At 39.4% G+C, this 22633-nt stretch overlaps 1 protein-coding gene across 1 annotated transcript in view; it reads left to right on the forward strand.

Moving 5' to 3' along the window:
• The window catches only part of LOC122791456 (mucin-2-like), a 539946-nt gene that overhangs the window by 120593 nt on the left and 396720 nt on the right, over positions 1-22633 (forward strand). Inside the window, exon 3 of the mRNA XM_044059201.1 lies at positions 9583-9901. Coding sequence (XP_043915136.1) covers positions 9583-9901 — 319 coding nt within the window. The remainder of the gene's footprint in view (positions 1-9582; positions 9902-22633) is intronic.

Here is a 22633-nt window from a genome sequence, read left to right on the forward strand (position 1 = left end):
ATGTCTAAATACATTACACTTGAATGTTGTACACATTTCCACTTTTATGAGGTATGTTCTCAGGGCCCATGGATGAAATGTTTTCTGTCTTTGATAATATCTTTTCCTTAATGATCATAGGGGGCAAAGGATTCTAGGATAAGTGATGTTTATATAGGGGTTTCAGGGGTGAAGGTTTTAGTGAACTTATTTGCTAGCACATTTGCAATGTCACTTGGAGTCAGAGTGGGGGTATTCACAATGCTAAAGATGGAGTTGTAGCTAATCTCCATTCATGGGTTGCTTTACTGTTCTTTACAGTGCTTTTCAGTTTCTAGGTGATATTTTTATACTATCCTCATTCTGTGGAGTTCTAGCTTTACCATATAATTTAAATATTTTTTCTTCCCAGAATCTAACAAGACAATCTGAAGACAAGGAGGCATACCTGTCAACCTCTAAACATAAGGAAGACAAGGAGGCATACCTGTCAACCACTAAGCGTAAGGAATCTGGCAAAGCCAAAAATAATAAGAGACAAAAGCCCAAAATCAGGGACAGTTTTTAAATCTTGCTCTTCTAAACTTTCGCTACAATAGCGGGTTTTGCATTACCATGCTTCTTCTGAAGGATATGAAGTCTGAGACTCAGATGTATGCCTTCTTCTGAAGGATATGAAGTCTGAGACTCAGACGTATGCAGTTATTTACTTACTTCAGTTTTCAATCATTTGTCAGAAAACTACAAATTCTATGAGGAACAGAACAAATATATGAAGCAAAAGTCTGGACATTGTGCAAACATCTGGACAGAGATATGCAAGGAGGGTTTTTTAGCATGATGGAATCTGATAATTATTTTCTTTCTCTTTCTTTCGTTGTCTTGCAATTTGATACAGCTTCTTTTTGCCATCTGTTGAATCATTTTTCCAGAAAATGGCAGAGATTCTGTAAAGCCTTCATCTTTACCATTGTGACTGCACTTCTATTGTCTTTGCAAGCCCACTAGAATTCCTTCTTGGCCTGGTCAATCTTTTCCATCTCACATTTCATCCGATATTCCTTTTTTTTCTTTTCTTTCTTTTTTTTTTTTTTTTGTATTTGATAATTTCCAGGACTTACCCATTCCACCACTAGCTTTCCTCATATACCTTGTTTCCATAGGTTCATAGGTAAGTATTAGGATAGCTGCCCTCATGGGCCATTTTAATCCTAACAGATGTCTCTTTTTGTGCTCAAAATAACCTATCCCATTTGGTTATAGGTTGGTCTTACCTATCCCATTGTCAATAGTTATATATTATCCCTAATGAGAATAAAGAACAGAGACATTGGTAATCTCCAAACTCTGGACCCCACCTAGTTTGGGTTTGTAAAAGGCAGAGCATGTCTCCTAAACCTGCTAGACTTCTTTGAAGCAGTCACCAAAGCCATAGATGAGGGTAAGGTGATTCACACAGTCTATCTAGATCTCGCCAAGGCTTTCGACACCACCCCCCACTCTGGAATTATAGATAAACTCACTAAACTAGGTATAAATCCCTATGTCACAACATGGGTTGCAACTGGCTCACTGACGGAACCGACACTGTGAAAGTAGCAGACTCCAAATCCGAAATCAGACCAGTGACAAGTGGCATACCACAAGGTTCAGTCCTGGGTCCTTTCCTGTTTGGTATCTACTTCTCTGAAGTACAGGAAAACATAGAAGGTCTTTGGCTAACCAAGTTCATAGATGACTGCAAACTAGGAGCCATCATTGAAACTTCTAACAATGTGGACATCCTACAAAAGGGCCTCATTGAGACAGATGTCTGGTGTCAAAGCCATGGTCTCAAGCTCAATGCCAAAAAGTGCATTGTCATCCCTTTTGGTAAAAACTCTGTATCCATGAACTACCACATAGATAGTAGTCTACTTAACACTGAAAATGTGATGAGACCTTGGGACACAGGTGGACAGTAGTCTCTCCTTTGGTAATGACATTGCCACAGTAGTCAGAAAATCCTTCTATGTGGCACACTTCATCACAAAAGGTTTCTCATCCAGGAAAAAAGAGGTCATTGTTCCCCTCTACTCATCACTCACTAGACCCATTATAGAGTACAACGCCCCTTTTGGTATGTATCTCACAAGACATCTACAACAACTGGAAAGGCCACAGAAATACCTCACAAAGAGGATTACCGGCCTCAAACAGATGCCCTATGCAGACTGTCTCAAAAAAACTCCAGCTTTACTCCATCGTATATCACCTACTCAGAGGCAATCTCTGCCTAACATACAAAGCTATGTCAAACCCAGAGTTGTTGGACATGCTCCACTTACAGAAATCCCAGTCCCTCCGAGCTACACACTCTAGGGACCTAAACCTTGTTACCACAATAAACAGAACATGCTGGAGGGATAGATTCCTGTCCCAGAGACTTCCCATACTCTGTTAGAAACTACCTATTTATATCAAACAAAACTCCTCATTAGCACTCTTCAAGAAAAATCTTGATGATTGGATGGGAGATAGGAGATTCACCCCGGGGATCACATATGTGGCTCTGCTTGACAGGGGCACAGGAAAATAATTTTCTTGGGTGGCGAAAGCCAGGGTACCTGTTTGGCTAGGCTTATATAGGCCCTAGGTCCAATAGCCTAGTACCTACCTCTGAACCTAAATGGGATTAGACCATAGGTTATTTGAGGGTGCCCATGCATGGGGTAAAGCATTTAGAAGCTGCATATGTTCATTAGTAGTACAGGGGGAAGTCCTGGGGTGAATTTTCTGTTTCCCATTCATGGATCAAAGTTGAGCTTGAAAATTGAGAGGGATGTTTTATGTGAACTGGGAGTCTGTTCCACAGCAGCAGTATCCTCTGCAAGGTATATCTGTCCCTCCAAACAGTTCTGTTGATATTGCAAACAGATTTATATCCCTAAACTGAGTATTTATGATGCCATTTAACTTGCTGATGTGCATTAGATCTATCAGTATTGGGTCAGAGGATACCTTGTATTCCAGACAAGTCACCTCTTAGCAGTCTGTAGTATACTGGGTATAGTGACTGGGCTTTGAGTCACTCCATGTAGGACATGTTGTTTAGGCTTTGCATCCTTTTAGTAAGATATCTCTGTGGATGCTCCAGTTATTGCATGTGTCTGGAAAGATACTTGCCAAAGGGTGCGGGGGCTTTATATTCAATGATTGGCCTAATAATGGCTGAGTAAAGGGGGACAATGGCATCCCTAGATCCAGACATAATCCCTTTGTTTATAAGCTGTGCAATATAGACGAACCATCTTACAAAAATAAACATATGATGGTCAAAAGTTAGGTAATAGTTAAAATAAGTTAGGTAACTGTTAGTTTACCGTAAACGTTAAGTAAATGTACATAGTGCTTAATTCTCTGTGTTCAGACTTTGTGCACTCTACACTCACCTTGTTTTTACCTTATGCTTACTCATTCTGCCCTCAATCTATGTTCTCTCTCTCTCTATTTGTTCACTGTGAGCTCAGTTGAATTGATGTGTTTGTACATATTATATGCTCACTCTGTGCTCACTTTGTGTGTGCTTCAAGCTTGATAAGTGCTCATTATTTGCTCTCTCTGTTCATATTATATAGTTAATTTGTACATACTCCTTGCCTATTTGGTGTATACTCGAATCGCTATGCACCCTCTGCTCACTTTCTGCACATTCTGTGCTCGCTCAGTGTGTAGTTTATGGTTAGTCTGTGCTCACTCTGTGTGCCTCCTATTCTCACTCTGTGCTCACTTTGTGTGTGCTTCAAGCTTGATAAGTGCTCATTATTTGCTCTCTCTGTTCATATTATATAGTTAATTTGTACATACTCCTTGCCTATTTGGTGTATACTCGAGTCGCTATGCACCCTCTGCTCACTTTCTGCACATTCTGTGCTCGCTCAGTGTGTAGTTTATGGTTAGTCTGTGCTCACTCTGTGTGCCTCCTATTCTCACTCTGTGTTCACTCTGTGCTCACTTTGTGTACACTCGGTGCTCTATCTGTGTTCACTCTGTGCTCATTCTGTTCACATTATGTGCTCAGTCAATAGATAACAATATGTGGTTTCAAGTATACTCTTTCTTCTCTGACTGAGGCTCTACAAATCGTATAATGACTGCCATTTAATGAAGCATGACTCAGTCAGCCTGATAATCCTTGAGAAAATGCAGATACATTGTCTGGAAATAAGACAGTAACTACATTACTGGGAGAGTATATGAAAAGTACTGCGTGACACAAAATACCTTTACATCCTTAAATTAGTTTAACATACCAGTATACCTGTCAATGTAATGGCAAATTCTGTTGTAGGCTTGGTACAAGGCTGACAGGAATTGCTAGAGGAGTAGAGGATATTTCTTGCTAAGAGACTCCACAAACATCATGTTCCATAGGAAAAGCCAATAAGTAGCTAGCTAGCTATGAAAATTATGCACTGATGCTATGGTCAAACTGCAAATAAATGTGTTGTGATTAAACATTATGTATGACAGTGTCCTTTCTATGACATTTACATGTATGGGACCTGTCCATAATGTGTTTGAATATCTGTCCTCTCTACTTTGATGACTGATGTTAAGCCATACCTGCCCCTAAAAATCATGTTCATTATTGCATAATCTGCAGAATTAAACAAATCATACATATGATAAAGCATTGTTAAAATGGTTGGAGTGTATGTGTTTACAACAGAAAGACATCTGAATAAATGTTCATAGATTCATAGGCAAGTGCTAGCCAATTTGTTTGTAGACCACTAGAAGCCTAGCAAAAATCCTCTATTGGATAGTTCCCTTCAGCCTCAAAAAGAGTAAACAAGATAGACTAAGACAGAATGTGAAGCTGCCCATCCAGTTCTCTAGGTTTACCTCAAAGGTGGCAAGGGTGCTACTCTATTTAATGTAGTGGAAGATTCTTCCAGGGGTGACGGATATATAAGGATATGAATATGTCATGCCAATGTGTCTCATTTATCTGCTGATGAAAGTGTATTCCTTTATCTGGGTGTCTGAGGTACTATTTTCTCTGTGAAGGAAAAGCAGGTCAAAGAGAGCTGGCTCTTACGTAACTTGAAAGGCTAGACACAGATCCCCATGGAGGCATCTATAACATGCTGAGTAAAGAGAGAGGGCCACCAGTGTGGCTTGATAACTAAGACTTTTGAGGCCACTAATCATTTTAGTTATGAATCTCTAAGGTCTCTTAAGCTGAGTGATATGTTTAAGGACAAAAGGTGCATTACATCCAATAATGGAGCTGATGAGATATGAGTAGAGGGGAATTAAGACATTTCTTTGGATCTAGTGGAGATGCCGTTGGGTATTAGATAAGTCAGAAAGAAAGCATGATGACCAAATGATAAAGAATTGTCATCAAGAGTTACTAGACCTTACGACAGTGTCTGCTTGGAGGGGTGTGCCACCTATCTGGTATAGGAAAATGTTTTATTTATGAAAATGAACTATGCGACATTTCTTCATATTTAATTTAAGACCATTGCCCTTGCACATGGTAACATGGTCTAACCCATGCTAGAGAATTGTGAATCAGTGGAAGATTGAATAACAACACCCAGTTTACATACATCTGTAAACACAGATAACCATAAGTCAGAGGTCTGGGAAATAGATGCTATATAAGAGAAGGATTAACAATGAGCCCTGTGAAACACCTCTAATAAGTGTTTTGCTTTCAGAAATGTAATTAGCTATACACCTAACAACATAAGGATTAACGCTCAGATTTACTAGTCTGTCATTAATTCCTGCATGAGGAAAAGTGTCACAGGCTTTGTCCCTACCAAATGGCGCACTGCTATAGTCATCCTTCTCCATAAAGGGGGAGTGACTACAGACCCTGGGAATTATCGCCACATTAGCCTGATGAGTCTGATATGTAAGGCTATGGAGCGCATTATCATGGACCTAAATAACAAGGCTATAGGGACTCTCCAAACTCTAGATCCCACACAATTTGATTTTGTAAAAGGCAGATCATGCCTACTCAACCTGGTTGACTTTTTTAAGGCAGTCACCAGAGCTGTGGATGAGGGCAAGGCAGTTCATACAGCCTCCCTCGATCTGGCCAACACCTTTGATACCATTCCCCACTCAGGAATTGTTGATAAACTCACCAAACTATATCACTAGGTGGGCTGCAAATTGGCTCACAGATGGAACCCACAGTGTGAAAGTACCGGACTCCAAATCAGACTGCTGACCAGTCACGAGTGGTGTCTCATAGGGATCATTCCTGGGTCCTTTCCTGTTTGGCATCTACTTCTCAGTAGTCCAGGCCAACACAGATGGACTCTGGCTAAGAAAGTTTGCAGATGACTGCCAGCTGGGAGCCATTATTAACTCCCCAAGTGATGTAGACATCCTACAGAAAGGCTTCACTGAAATCAGTGACTGGTGTCAAAATCATGGCCTTACGCTTAATGCCAAAAAATGTGTCATCACCTTTGGGAAAAACTCAGTTCCCAATAATTACCACATCGATGGGAGCCCACTGAACACTGAAGGTGTTTTAAGAGATTTGGGGCACAGGTTGACAGCAACCTCTCCTTTGACCACCACATTGCCACTGTGGTCAGAAAGTCCTTCTATGTGGCACATCTCATTACCAAGGGTTTTGCATCCAGGAAGAAAGAGGTCATCATCTCTCTCTACTCTTCCCTCATTAGGCCAGTCATTGAGTATAATGCCTCATTTGGCATGTACCTCACTAGACACATGCAACAGGTGGAAAGGCCACAAACGTATCTCACAAAAAGGATCTTAGGCCTTAAACACATGCTCCACATTGACAGATTCAAAAAACTCCAGCTATTCTCTGTCTCATATCATCTACTAAGAGGTAATCTCTGCTTGACTTACAAAGCCATGAATGACCCAACTCAGTTAGAAATGCTACATCTAAAGAAATTCCAATCCCTCCACACCACACGCTCCAGAGACCTCAACCTCATTACCACAATCAACAGATCATGCTGGAGGGACAGGTTCATAATCCAGAGACTGCCCATGCTCTGAAATAAACTTCCCATACATGTCAAGTAGAGCACCTCACTGGCCCTCTTCAAGAGAAATCTTGATGAGTGGATGGGAAACCGAAAGTTCACCCTGGGGATCACTCCAGTGGCTCTACTTGATAGAGGCAGTGGGAACTAACGACGCCAGATCACTTCTATGGGCTAGGCTTGTAAAGGCTCCAGGGCCATTAGCCTAGTACACACCTATGAACCTATGAATCTGTAAACATAGATATCCATAGGCCAGAGGTCTGGGAAATAGATGCCATATAAGAGAGGGCTTAACAATGAGCCCTGTGAAACACCTCTAATAGCTGTTTTGCTTTCAGAAATACAGTTAGCTATAGACCTAACAACATAAGTTCAGCCTCGACCTTGTAAAGTTATTGCATCTCGTAAACTAACTAACTTTGACCCTCAAATCTTTAACAACTCTCTCCAGGCTATTGATTGGGCCTCCCTCTCTTTTCTACCTTTGGATGATGCTGTATTTCAATTTAATTCTATTTTCCTTAACACACTTGATTCTCTTGCCCCTCCCAGATCTGTCAGAGTTAAATCTCAATGTTCTCCTTGGCTTTGTAACTTCACATTGTCTCTTATTCATAAAAGAGATAACACATGGAAATGCTGAACCAAAACAAGATCCCAAGATTTCCAAATATAGAGGGAACTTTGTAATCTGACTAAGAAGCACATTATCACGGATAAGAAGAACTTCTGCCTCACTCACCGTTTTCATCTAGAAACCCCCACAAATTCTGGAGCACTGTTAACCATATTCTCCACGCTGGCAATCCTTCAACTCCCAACCCATGTCCTAATAACACTGCACTTGAAACTGCATCTCTTTTTAACTCATACTTCATTGATACCATCAGTAAGCTCATGTAGGCTTCCTACCCACCTAATCTTTTACCTCCTACCATCGCTCAAGCACTCAACTCCTTCTCATTAAAAACAGTTCCTACTAAATATATTAAAAACCTGCTTCTTAAACTAAAACCATGTCCACCTTCTGCTGATAAACTACCACCTCACTTCCTTAAGATTGCAGCTAATTCCATAGCATATTCTGTCTCTGTCCTTATTAATCGCTGCATTACAGAATCAACTGTCCCCACTATTTGGAAAACATCCCACATAATACACATCCACAAGGGAGGGAATTCTATTGAACTCTCTAATTATCGACCTGTAGCAATTCTCTCTCCTCTTTCCAAAATTCTTGAACATCGTGTTTACAAACAAATCTTAACCTATCTTATCCAAGAAAACCTGAATACTCCAACCCAGCATGGTTTTCACCCTTTCCACAGTACAACCACTGCACTCATCTCTTTTATCAACTCTGTCTAGCTAGAGATAACAATAAACTTGTGTCCTGCCTCTTCTTAGGCCTTTCTAAAGCCTTTGACACTGTCTCGCACTCCATCCTCCTCTCCAAGCTAGCCCAACTCAACTTATTCACTTCTACTATCTCTTGGCTCAACAGCTACCTTACATGGGCGTTCCACAAGGCTCAGTTCTAGGTCCCCTTCTTTTTAACATCTTTACTAACCATCTATACCAAGCTTGTCCGCAGTCCTCCCTCATTCAGTTTTCTGATGACTCCACTATTATCTCTTTTGCTGAGAACACTACAGATCTACTATCTATCACACAAAAATCCTTAAACCTTACTGAATCCTGGCTATCTAACAATCAACTCATTCTTAACCCCAAAAAACAAAACTCCTCCTCTTCCTACTAAAATCTCTTTACCACCTGAAATTATCATTTACCATTTCCTCACTGAATAATACTTTCCTTTCCCCTGAAACTCATACAAAGCTCCTTGGTGTGACCATAGATGATCGGCTAAAATTCGACTTACATGTACATCACTGTATTAAGAAAACTCACCAAAAGCTTCGTTTATTGTATAGAAATAAAAGGTCCCTCACACTTGACACCAGAATCTCATTCACCCATGCCTTCCTTCTTCCTAATCTCTTTTATGGCTCACAAATCCTAACTAATCTACAGTCATCTCTTATTTCCAAATTATAACCTACCTATAATAATGTATCCAGATTCGCTGCCAACCTGCCTTTCATATCTCATCATAACCTAGCCCAGAAGTCACTAACTGGTTAGACTTTCCTAACAAACTCTTATTTTCTCAACTTCAAGTTATTCATTCCATTCTAAATAAACCCCACAACTGTCGTAGTCTCTCAGCACTTATCTCTCTTTACACCCCCCCCAATCTCTCAGAAGTTCTGATCAACTTTTACTTCAAATTTACAAGTATAATAAATCTATTGGACAGTATCTCCTCAGCTCTTCTCTTTCCTCCCATTGGAACAAACTTCTTCTGCCCTTGAGAAATATCTCCAATGTTACAAATTTAAGAAAACACTAAAACTGCATCTTAATAGTACCTGGTCTTGTCTCTGTAATCATCCAACTTGAACTCCTCCCCTACTCTAGCTCCACTTCCTTCCTACTGCCTAAATTTTGCTTCTCTGTTATCTTCTCTATCTATTTCCTTATTCCTTACTGATAGTTATATGATATTATTATTATTACTGCTGATGATATTATTATTACTGCTGATGATATTATTACTGCTGATGATATTATTATTACTGATGATATTATTACTGCTAATGATATTAATATTACTGCTGATGATATTATTACTGATATTATTATTATTACTGCTAATGATATTATTATTACTGCTGATGATATTATTCTTACTGCTAATATTATTGTTACTGCTGATATTATTATCGCTGCTAATGGTATTATTATTACTGCTGATGATATTATTCTTACTGCTAATATTATTGTTACTGCTGATATTATTATCGCTGCTAATGGTATTATTATTACTGCTGATGATTTTATTATTACTGATAATGATATTATTATTACTGATAATGATATTATTATTACTGTACATGATATTATTATTACTGCTGATAATATTATTATTACTGATGATGATATTATTATTACTGTTGATGATATTATAGGTTCATAGGTTCATAGGTTCATAGGTTGATACTAGGCTATCAGCCCTAGGGCCTATACAAGCCTAGCCACAAAAATTCCCTGGCTATTTCTTCACACACTATTTACTTCCCTAGACCCCTATCTAGCACGGCAACTGACGTGATCCCCGGGTTGAATTTCCTTTCTCCCATCCAATCATCAAGGTTCCTTTTGAAGAGGGCCAAAGAGGTGCTCTGCTTGACATGTATGGGCAGTCTATTCCAGAGTCTGGGGAGTCTCTGGGTCAGAAACCTATCCCTCCAGCATGTTTTGTTTATTGTGATGACAAGGTTTAGATCCCTGCGGCATGTGGCTCTGAGGGATTGGGATTTCTTTAAGTGTAGCATGTCTAACAGCTCTGGGTTTGACATGGTCTTGTATGTTAAGAAGAGATCGCCTCTGAGTAGACGATATGTGACAGAGTATAACTGGAGTTTTTTAAGGCGGTCAGCATAGGGCATCTGCTTTAGGCCTGTGATTCTTTTAGTGAGGTATTTCTGTGGCCTTTCCAGTTGTTGCAGGTGTCTTGAGAGGTACATACCAAATGGGGCGTTGTATTCTATAATGGGTCTAATGAGGGATGAGTACAGTGGGACAATGACCTCATTTTTCTGGATGAAAAGCCCTTAGTGATGAGGTGTGCTACATAGAAGGATTTCCTGACTGTTGTGGTGATGGGGTTATCGAAGATGAGACCACTGTCTACCTGTGTCCCTAAGTCTGTTATCACACTTTCGGTGTTTAGTATACTGCCACCTATGTGGCAATTCATGGGTACATGTTTTGTCCCAAAGGGGATAACTATACATTTCTTGGCATTGAGCTTGAGCCCATGACTCTGGCACCAAGCATCTGTTTCTGCAAGGCCTTTTTGTAGAGTATCCACATCATTTGGAGATTCAATAATGGCTCCCAGTTTGCAGTCATCTGCAAACTTTGTTAACCAGAGTCCCTTAGTATTGGCCTGTACTTCAGAGAAGTAGATGCCAAACAAGAGTGGTCCCAGGACTGAAACCTGAGGTACTCCACTTGTCACTTGTCTGGAGATGGATTTGGAGTCAGCTACTTTTACAGCATGGGTTCTGTCAGTACGCCAGTTGGCAACCCATTGAGTGATGTAGGGATTAATGACCAGCTTAGTAAGTTTATCTATGATTCCAGAGTGGGGGGTGGTGTCAAAGGCCTTGGTGAGGTCCAGATAGGCTGTGTGGACCACCTTACCCTCGTCCACAGCTCTAGAGACAGATTCAAAGAAGTCAATCTGGTTCAGGAGACAAAATCGGCCCTTGACGAACCCAAACTGGGTGGAGTCCAGTGTTTGAAGGTTGCCAATGTCTTTGTTTATAAGTTCCATGATAATACGTTCCATACCCTTGCAGATCAGGCTCGTCAGACTGATGAGGCAGTAGTTCCCAGGATCCAAGGTAGATTCCCCCTTGTGGAGTGGGATAACTGTAGCTGTGCACCACTCAGTGGGCATGAAGCCTGAGGTGAGGCTATGATTAAACGTGACACTTAGGTGAGGTGCCAGTTAATTTTGTAGTTCATGTAGTACACAGTCCGGGATGTCATCAGGCCCCATGGATGCTGTATTCTTAGCTTTGGAGCGTGCGTTCTTTACCTGTGTGGCTGTTATTACCAGAATTTGGCAATCTTCCGGTATTGAGATGGGCCATTTAGGGGTGAGAAGGGGGTGAAGTTGGCACTGAACCGATCTGCCAGGATATTGGCGATATCCTTGGGATCAGTATATTTAATGCCATTCTGTTGTAGCTCAGAGTAGATCTGAGCATTGCCATTTAGATTCTTGACATAGTTATAGAATGCCTTGTGGATGTCTTTGGAATCTTTGGCAATTTTATTTTCGTAACAAGCTTTGGAGGATTTTATGAGGGATCTCAGCTTCTTACTGAGGCTGGTAAGGCAGTTTTTTGCATCCTGGGATTTTCCTCTTTTCTGCAACAGTTTCTTCCTTTTGTTGTAAAGTTTGTTTATGGCAGGGGACCACCAGATTGGCTTCATTTTTTTGGAGGAGAGGATCTTGGTTCTATTTGGGATAGCACGATTCATGCATGAGTGGATGTGCTCATACAGTGCCTTAGTGTAGGACTCTGCAGTTGAACTTTCAGTTCCTGTCTGCATGGGTGTCATAAAGTTTGTCACTTCTGACTTGAATAGCATGAAGTTGGCTTTGGAGAAGTTTTTTTATGGAGGTTTCCTTACTGGGGGATGTGGGTGTGATGTGGATGTTAAGGATGATTAGCTTATGGTTTCACCTGACCAGTGAGAGGGTGACCATAGGTGTGGAGCATTGATTTCCCATGTTGATAATGACCAGGTCTAGGATATTGGAGCCCCTGGTGGGACAATGGATTAGTTGATCCAGGCCACTGGAATTTATGAATTCCAAGAACCGCTGGGCAAAGATGTTGGTACACGAGTAGTTTTCCCAGTTAATGGCAGGGTAGTTGAAGACACCCAGTATTAGGGTGTTTGGTTGTCTCTTAATATTTTCCAGTATGTTTAGAAAGGTGTAGTGAGAATCTTGGGGCATGGTGGGAGATCTGTAGCAAGCTACAATTTGGATTGCAGTCTTTCCTAGTGTTAGTTGCACCTGGAGAATTTCAGACGCATTGTGTTGGGCAACTAGCCTAGAGGTGTGAATATCCTTGGTGAATATGGACACTCCTCCACCTTTAGTGTTTAAATCCAGGTTTGGTGGCCGAAAAGTGTGGTAAGAGTTGTAGCCTGGTATTGCAGGGGTGCTCCCTGGAGCCTTAAACCAGGTCTCAGTTACTGCACAGATATCGATGTTCTCCATTTTTAGGAGTGCCTCAAGAGAGTGCATTTTGAGGTTTAGACTTCTAGCACTGAGTAATATTATTTTCAGATTTTGCATGCTTGTACGTGTTACGGTGGTGTTTTTGTCCTTTGAACTTTGCCTAAAAAAGGCACTATAGGGGTGGCAAGAGCCTTAGCCAGTAACCTGAATCCCAAGGGCGACAGGTGCAGACCATCTCTGGCAAAGCATCGTGGTCTGTCGATCATGTCTTCCCAGGCACACAGATAATGGATTTTATTACTGCTAATGATGTTATTATTACTGGTAATGATTTTATTATTACTGCTGATATTGTTAAATTTATAAATATTTGTCTTCTACTGTATCTTATTGTATTCTTACTGTTGTTTTTGCAGAGATTTTCTCCCTGGGCCTCCACTGAAAAATGGTTATGCCCAGTTGGACCATCCCGGTTATCAAATGTCAAACAAACAAATAAATAAATAAATAAGGATTAACACTCAGATTTACAAGTCTGACAGTAATTCCTGTATGAGGAAAAGTGTCATAGGCTTTGGCGGGGTCAATGCTTCAGTTAGTTTTTCAAATAAATGAATGAGTTAAAGAGGCAGGACATTCCCCTGGCAAAGCCAAATTGACGTAGGTCCACAGTTAAGATATTTTCATTGCCCAGAGTAATGAGGTATGAGATAATATGTTCCATAGCTTTACATATCTGGCTAGTGACTCACTCAACCCTATCCAGCCTTCTCTCAATCAGTTTATCTGCTAATTATCTATTTCATTCTCTGTCACATTCAATGCATGATCCAAACACATTTTATTCTGAAACTGCTGCTGGTTTCCCTGGTCTTACCTGTCAAACATGTATTTTCAGCTTGCTACTCCTGCACAATGCTGTAGAAGTATCACTTCCACTAACACGTTACGTTAACGTTTTTTCTTCAGACCTTACTTTTTCATCGCCTGCTCTTGCAAATCATTTTCTCTTCCCTTCCTTCTACTTTCTTTGTTTTGAACCATTCCTGTACTCGCCTGTTACATTTTATTCATGACTTACACACATTTTTATCACCGGATATGTACTGTTGTCTTTTGTAAAACATTTTTGTGTGCTTTAGTATGCATTCATTCTGCTAAACTGCTTAAAAGTCACTATAACATTTCTTACCTGATTTTGTACCTTTTGTGCATGTATTACAACTGGAGCTTTTCTCCCTGTGCCTCTGCTGAAAAGGTACAACTAATGCCTGAATGGACAATCCATGTAAATGAATGCTAATAAATCAATGAAATGAATTAATTAATTAACTTTCTGACTTAAAAAACAATTGCACCCACACTCCGTTCGCTGCACTGAGTGTCAGGACTCACTTACTGCTCCACAATTCCTTGTAAAACACTTCTTTATTTAGTAAAACAAATCCATAAGTATTTGGTTAAGCGCTTTCATCTACATCAAAGTAGACTTCCTCAGAACACTTACATTTGTTAAATACTGGTGTTATATATGCAATTGACCAATCCTAATGATCCACTAACATATATCAATTAAACAATTAAATATTTAAAGTGCTCGGTGCTAAGGTATTTTCCTTGCTATTGCTACGCATTATATACTAACAGTATTCATAATTCATCTAATACACCCTTACAATGTTATATACTTTAAAACCATACTACACTTTAAAACATAATTTAACCACTATTAAACAACTAAACTCTACTTATGAATACATATACAGTATAATTAAAAACTTATTGAACCTTATTTAAAAAAAAACATTTAAAAAAACATATTGTATCTAATCAGTCGTGGGTTGTCCGTATACGATTTGAGATATCATAGTAGTATAATAGTTGTATTTCATCTTAAATATTGTGTACATTTAAATTTTCTGACTTAGTTAAAGAAAATCTTGTTGTTACGTTCTGGTTTTCAGTGGCTATTTTAAGCTCGTGTTCAGCTTTGAGCTTCCTAATGGTTCCCTGGCTCTTTTTTAACTTGGTTTAGTGTGCTGTTAAGGGAGGTAAAATTAAATTTCTTATAAGCATTAAGACATTTATATTTATTGTTATATAATTTACTGTATTTATATGAATATTCTCCCATAGGGGTTTGTTTTTAAAGTTATTATATTTGGTGAGGAGAGGAACTGCCTTGTCAATACAGCTATTTAAGTGAGAGAATAAGTCAAAGGCATAGTGTCAACTTTAGTAATAGTATCATTTGGAGAAGAATTTCAGTGGGATTTATTTAGGGAATCAAGTAACCAAAGAAAGTTTACTTTTGAGAAGTTCCTAAAGTAGACTTATTTACAGGGGAACTATCAACAGTTTTAAGGGAAATGTCACTAAATTATGTGCTCACTTAACGTAGGGTGATACATATGGAGATGGATGGCCAAGAACTGTGTTTTTAATCAATATATACCTTAAAACTAATGTTATGGAAAGACAGTGTGGTATTCAGAACTAGGAGTAAATACTTGTGAGTGCTTGCCGGATAAAGTATAAAAGGTTACATTACACACTGACAGTCATATTGTCACAAGTATTGTTAATACAGTTCTGGTACTGTGCCTACACATCTGAAAAAACAATATGCTCCTCTATCCAAACCACAAAAAAGATGGTAAAGATGGAACCCATTGTCATACCAATAGATTAGCTCTGGAAAAAGCTGTTACAAAAGGAAGGAAAAGCTCAGTTTAAGAACATGCTTTGTCATTCAGGTGAGTGCGTGCAGGTGGCCTTTAGGCATTTTATGTGGGGTACATTGTAATCATGTCAAGGTATCAGTGTGACAGATGTCTTTGTACAATATGAAGTCTGTAGTGAAAACCACTTGACAAGCATACATCTATACCTGTCAAGTCCGTCTGATGGCGCATAGGATAAGGTTGTGAGCTGTAGTTTTTGCGTTACAGGGTTTGATTTCCTCGGCTCTCATTTGTCTACTGTATGCCATTTTGCAAGTCGCGTAACCAGACATTGCCCCAGGGTCACAAATAAAAAGAGATTGTGTGTCTAGTGGGCCCACCTGGTTAACAAACTGGTATCAGTATTAATACCACAGTTAATGTCTTCATTGGAAATAGATAAGGATTCCACCAATCACTTCAGAAGGCTGCCTAGAAATTTTGAAAGCAATACATGGGCAGAAACAAAGGTATAATCTTAGTGGTAATAGATCGAGGATATGCAACTGAATGCCACTTACCCTCATAGACAATTTAACAAAAATAAAAAGTCATCTGTCTTGTTCAGGAAGGTTTTTAACAACTTTCCCAACAGCCACAATGAAGGGACCTCACATTTTATGCTTTGACTTTTTATAGACAGTGCTAGGGTTACTGCTGAATCTAATCTATGTGTTTCCGGTAAGCCCTTCACATATGGCACAACATGCTATAAAACAACTTACCTGTACCTGCCCATTTAAATTTGTTATTACACACTTTATTCATCTATTTAGTTTTTGTCCTCTTCCAGCCTTAGTCATCCAGGACTGCATCACAGAAATGGCCTTTCATTCTTCTAATTCTGCCAGTATTAGCACTCTATATCATTGTATGCAGAGTTTGCCCTTTCCATGGACAATGTATGTTATTGTTTGTATTAGATATTGGCCAGGTGTGAAAAGGGAAACTGGGATGACAGCAATACTACGCTGACATCCATAACTTTTTTGGTTTCCTTCCTCTTTATTCCTTTTTTAGTATTTTCAGTCGTCAGCTTCCCAACTAAAGTGCTATGCTGTCTTTGGCTGGCTGCACTTCCCCTCATTCCTCTAGCCAGCTAGACTCCTGGTCATCCACCACATCACACTCAGCCATAAGATCTTGACCACTACAGATCCCAATATTGCTCAGCATAGGTCAGTCAGTCATTCTTGTCCATCTCTCCTACAATGACTCATTCAGCACTAAAGGCACCAACTCAGACCCATATTGTCTAGAGTGTAATTATGGCTTTATTCCAAGAGACCTTAGAAACGTACACATACAAGGGCTAGCAGATGTCTTTTGTAAAGCAACTGGATTTTCATGCTGCTTTGGTATTGCACTATGCTGTATATACTTGCAAGGAATATTCCAGTATTAACGCACTAAAAAGTAGGCGATGTCTGTCTGACTGATTCAAAATGTCAGAATCTGCAATGTAAATACTATAAAATGATTGTATCTATTTTTCATCCATGTCCACTGTGTCAGTAATTTCTGTGCTCTTTTTACTTTATTTATTAAGTTTGTTATCCAGGGTAGCAGACGGATCCAGCAAGATTTATTTTAGCCATAGCCTGGAAAGACAGCATTTGCAAATACAAATCACTATAAGTAGACAGAATCAATAAAATCATGAATAGTCTGAAAAGATAACAATACAAAGTGAACATAATAAGGTACAAATGTCGACAGAATAGTTCTGAATGCACAGATGCATAAAACTTTAATTTATTTTGCTTTTGTTTATCAGGTTTGTCTAACTAGGTTTAGCCAAACACCCCTTTTCAGAGAGGGGCTGCTGAGAAAAGCTGCAACATACTACGGACATAAGCAGATATTCAGTAATTTACATGAGCAGACAATACGTAATATACGTTAGGAATTGCATATTCATTTGGTAATTAGATCACATTAATATGATAAAAGATACGTATGCATTAGTAGATGAACACAGCATTTAAAGAGGTGTATTAGTGAGTTTGTTGAACAGATAATAGACATTGTGATCAGTGCTCAGAAATTCAAATAAATGAGTGAGAGAATGAACTAGGTAGGGCAAAAATGTTGATGTTGTAGTTAAGAGGTGGGGTGTAAAGCAGGTTCATATATAATTATATGTATGCCTATCATAAGGTTATATTAGAAGTATAGAGGTGGGGGTGAGCAGAGTCACAAAACTACGTATATGGCTGGGAGATGTTAGTTAAATTATTCAAGTATTGGTAACGACTGGTTGTGAGGCATAGGATTCTGAATGAAGAGAAATGGTTTGATGATATGGCAAGCTGGAGCTAAGAGCGTCATTTATCTTGAAGATATACAGGAGGAGATCCATTGATTTGATAGGTGAAGTTTTACTTGTGTTATTAATGAGTGTGCATTCAGAAAGGAGTTCAGTGATAGTAGGATATGGTTCCATAGTTTAGCTACACTATTTATATATGTAGAGTCCTGTGCAGTATTAGTTGATTTGGTTATAGTGATTAGTGATTTTTCACTAAAGCAGAAAATTCTCTTGAGGGAGTAGTGTTGCATTAATTTGTTAAGGGGTGGGCAATATTCTGACTTATAGAAAAGTCTGTGTATTGTAGTTAGCTAAGAAAGAGCTATATGATGTGGTAGTTCAGGAATACTTTATAAGCTCGAATTACTGAAATCTCAAATTTCAGTATCTCGAGTTCATAAAGTGGAAGGATCGGAAGATCGCAACCCCAAAAGCACGAAATTAAAAATCTCGAATGCGGGGGATTTTGAATTAGCGGTCCTGGTGTTGCTCTGTGTTCGTGGATTCAGACAAGTTATTTATGTTTAAGGTTGTTGGGTAGGGGCTGTAGTGTGTGTTAGTGTGTGTTGTTACTGTGATGTGTGTGTGCGAGAGGAATGTAGTTTGTGTGGTGGTGTTTTGTGTCTGTGTGTGTATGTAGTGCGACCTTGGAGTCAGAATATTTAAGTAGGGAGGGTGTGGGGGGCGCAGCCCTCCACATGGGGGGGGCATATCATAAGGATAGGTGTGTGAGCTTATATAGTTGTGTACATGTGTGTTGTAATGGTGTTTAAAAGTATTGGGAGATTGAATTTCGCGGTTTTGCGGTTTCGGGATTTAGGGTTTCATGATTGTGTAGTTTCGGGTATTTGGATTTTCTTCTTTATGGGCTCGAGATTCTGTAATTCGAGATTTCAGAATTTCGAACTTATAAAGTGACTCTGGTAGTTCTAATCAGTTTAATTCTCTAAGGGCTAGGTTGTGGTGTGCTCTATTGTTATAGTTTACTGCAAATTTGGCTATTTTATTCTAACATTGCTGAAGTTTGGACAGTTGTGAGATATGAAAATTAGCGAAGATTGATATGGCATAGGGGAACAATAGCAGTATGAAAGTAGAGGCTATAACAAGGTAGGTTTTTACTCTGAATAATGTACCTAGTTTTTAATGATTAATTTTAACAATTTGTGATACACGGTGGTACTCTGTCAACTGCTCTTCTTTGATAGCTCCTAATGATTTTATATGGTTTACTTGTTTTATCATGGTTTTGTTGGCAGAGAAGATATTGAATACTGCTGTTTTGGTAGAGATGTGCTTTGGGGTAAATAGCAGTAATGCAGCTTTTTTAGGGTTTAGTAGTTGTGAATTATTTTGCTATTTTTAACTAGGTTCATAGGTTCATAGGTGTTTACTAGGCTAACGACCACAAGGGCCTTTTTAAGCCTAGCCACTCATCCCAAATCTCTGACAATTTCAGATACCCTTGATAAGTGTAAGCATGGGCCTGGGAGATGAGCCATTTACAGGTTACCTGTTTGCATCAGAGACATAGGTGCCAAACCATGGATGAATTTCCGATTCCCAATCCAATTGCCCAAGTTGCACTTCAATTGGTTTAGGGAGGAACTCTGCTTCACATGGATGGGGAGCCTGTTCCATAGATGGGGTAGTCTCTGGGATACATATCTATCTTTCCAGCAGGTCCTATTTTTATTACAGGCAAGGTTTAAGTCTTTAGAATGGGTAATTCTGGTACTGTTGGCTTTGTGAATATGCAGGAGGTCCATCAGAGTGGGGTCTGACAATGCCCTGTATGCAGGCATAGATCTCCCCTCAAAAGCCTGTAGGAGACAGAATACAGGGATAGGGCCTTGAGGCAGTCTGCATAGGGCATATTACTTATGTCCTGTATTCTTTTAGTGAGGAACCTCTGTGGACGTTCCAGTTGATGGAAATGCCTGGTGTGGTACATACCAATGGAGAGCATTGTACTCAATGATAGGTCTGAAGAATGCTGAATACAGTGGAACAATGACTTCCTTGGACTTAGATGCCATACCTTTTTTTATAAATTGTACAACACAGAATGATATCCTCACCACTGTAGACATGTGATGATCAAAGCCTAGATTACTATCTATGTGTGTCTCTAACTCCCTGCCTACTGGGTCAACTCTAAGGGGTGTGTTGTCAATATGAAAGTTACTAGGGATATACGACTTCCCAAAGAATACTATTATGCATTTCTTGGCATTTAGTTGTAGTCCATGACTCTGACACCAGTTTTTTGTCTGTGTCAGCCCTTCCTGGAGAACATTTGTGTTGGTGTCAAACTGAACACTTCTTCAGACTGAGGAAGTGTTCGGTTTGAATCCGAAAGCGCTCACTTTGTTTTACTTAGAATAAAGATTTTTATACCTTCACCTTGTTGCTACCTCTGGAGTTTGTTATACATTACATATAAGACTAATGAGACTTATGGGTCTGTAGTTTCAGGGGTCTGTAGATGGCCCACCTTTGTGCAGAGGGGTGATTGTTGCCTTTCTCCATTCATGAGGCATGAAGCCTGTTTGGAGGCTACAGTTAAATAGTAATTTCAGAGGCCCGGATAGGTCATGTTTCATTCTATTTAGAAGGCATCCTGCGATATTGTCTGGGCCCATTGATGCAGTATTCTTGGTTTTAGAGAAAGCATTAAGGACCTGGTCCCTAGTGATAGTAGTGGGAGTTATATTTGATGATATTTCCTGAGGGAAGTTTGAGGGTGACAGAGGAGTAAAGTTGGAGCTGAATTTATCAGCTAGGAGGTTTGCTATATCTTCTAGCTCAGTATAGGTGGCTCCATTTACAATGAGCTCTGCACACAATTGTGTATTGCCTTTGAGGTTGTGGACATAGCTGAAGAATGATAAGAAGGACTATTGTGTAAGGTCTTGGAGTTCATAGAGAGATTTCTCAGTGTAGATTATGCTTCAAGTCATCAGCATATTGATCTAAGGTCGCATTTTTTAGCAATATAGAGGTCACTGATGAATATGTTGGAAGATATGGGGCCTAGTGTAGATCTCTGTGGGACACCAATAGCTACAGGAAAGAAGGTAGAAACATTTTTTTTTTCATTTCACTGCTTGTGCTCTGTTTGAGAATTAGCTATGGAATCACTGCAGTGAAGAGTAAGTGAGCCCTAAGGATGAGAATTTATGTAATAGTTTCTGGTAGGAGAGGCCTAAGGATGAGAGTTTATGTAATAATTGCTGGTGGGAGACAGTATCATAAGCTTTTGATAAATCTAGGAAGATAGTGGAGACCAGACATCTAGCATTTCTATTAGTGTTAACTGTATTAATAAAATTTAGTGAAGCAGTAGTTGTGTTGTGATGAGGACGAAAGCTGTGTTGGGTTGAAAATAAAAACAGGTTATCTGTTAAACAGTTGAGAATGTGCACATGGATACATTTTTCTAATATTTTGATAGGGATGATAAAATGGCAGCTGACCTATAAATTTGAAAGATCTGTATTAATTCCAACCATTTGTGAGGGAATAATAACAGATTTTTTTTCCATATTGAGTGTACATTATTTTCAAATAAAGGCATTTTCAAATACAATGCTTGAAAATAATTAACATTCAAAATAATAATACCAGATTACAAATATCTTTCAGTAGGTCTATGTACTAAAATATTTACAATTTGTACATATGTTAATTGAAGTGATCACATGTTGAGCTTAAACTGGTAGTCAGTTATTAAGGAAGTGGAGGCTGAATTTGTGGAGATTTACACAACAAAATAACTTGCATAGAACATGTTCTTCGGCACATGCAACAAGAAAGGACATTATACAAGAGACTGATTACAGCTATGTTTTAGCCATGTTATATGACACCTGACATGCCACATACTACAGATATGTTTGTGGGACATTGCTAACAGTCTCCAGTGTCATATGCCTTGGGTGTGCAACTGTATGGTACATTGAATCACAAAATGTTGGAACAAGCGTAGTCATTGCTGCATTTCCAGTCCTTGTTGTTTGTGACATGTTGTATCACATATTTAGATCCCATCATATATTTACATGTACAATCAGCATCATTTTCTCTGCTGTATTTCATCATCATCCTCACCATCAGCCTCCTTTTCCCACATGGGGTTGAGGTGAAGTGTCAACTGTCACCTTCTCTCTCAGTTCAGTGCTCATCTCCTACCTTCTCTTACCTTCTGTGACAGGCATGCCTGACTGTCACGTCTTCTCTCACACAATCCAGCTATCATTTTGCTGGATGTCCTAATTTCCTCTTGCCTTCTTTCTGTCTGTCTCAAATCTTCTTCACCAGATTGTTTTCTACTTTCCTATGTGCCCAAACCACCATAATTTGTTCTCTTTGGCCTTCTCTGCAATTGGAGCTACTTGGCTTTCATCTCTGATGTTTTCATTTATTTGTCTGTCCCAGAGTTTGTGTCCTACAATCCATCTCAGGTCATCTCCATTACTTCTAGCTTCCTCAGCTACTCTCACTTCACTGCTTAGGTTTCCATATCACACAGTAGCACTGGTCACACCACTGCTTTGTACAACCTACTATTCAATTTATTTGGCATTCTTCTGTCACACACTACCCATGACACTCTGTGCCAGTTGGCTGCAGACCCTCTGATTGTAACTTTGACCTCCTCATTCAAAATTCCCTTCTCCTCAACCATCCCTCCCAGGTACTTGAAGCTGTTAACTTGTTCCACTATTTTCCCTTCTAT

This window comes from Protopterus annectens, chromosome 17.part0 (assembly GCF_019279795.1).
Source record: "Protopterus annectens isolate FY-2018-M chromosome 17.part0, PAN1.0, whole genome shotgun sequence".
NCBI lineage: Eukaryota > Metazoa > Chordata > Ceratodontiformes > Protopteridae > Protopterus > Protopterus annectens.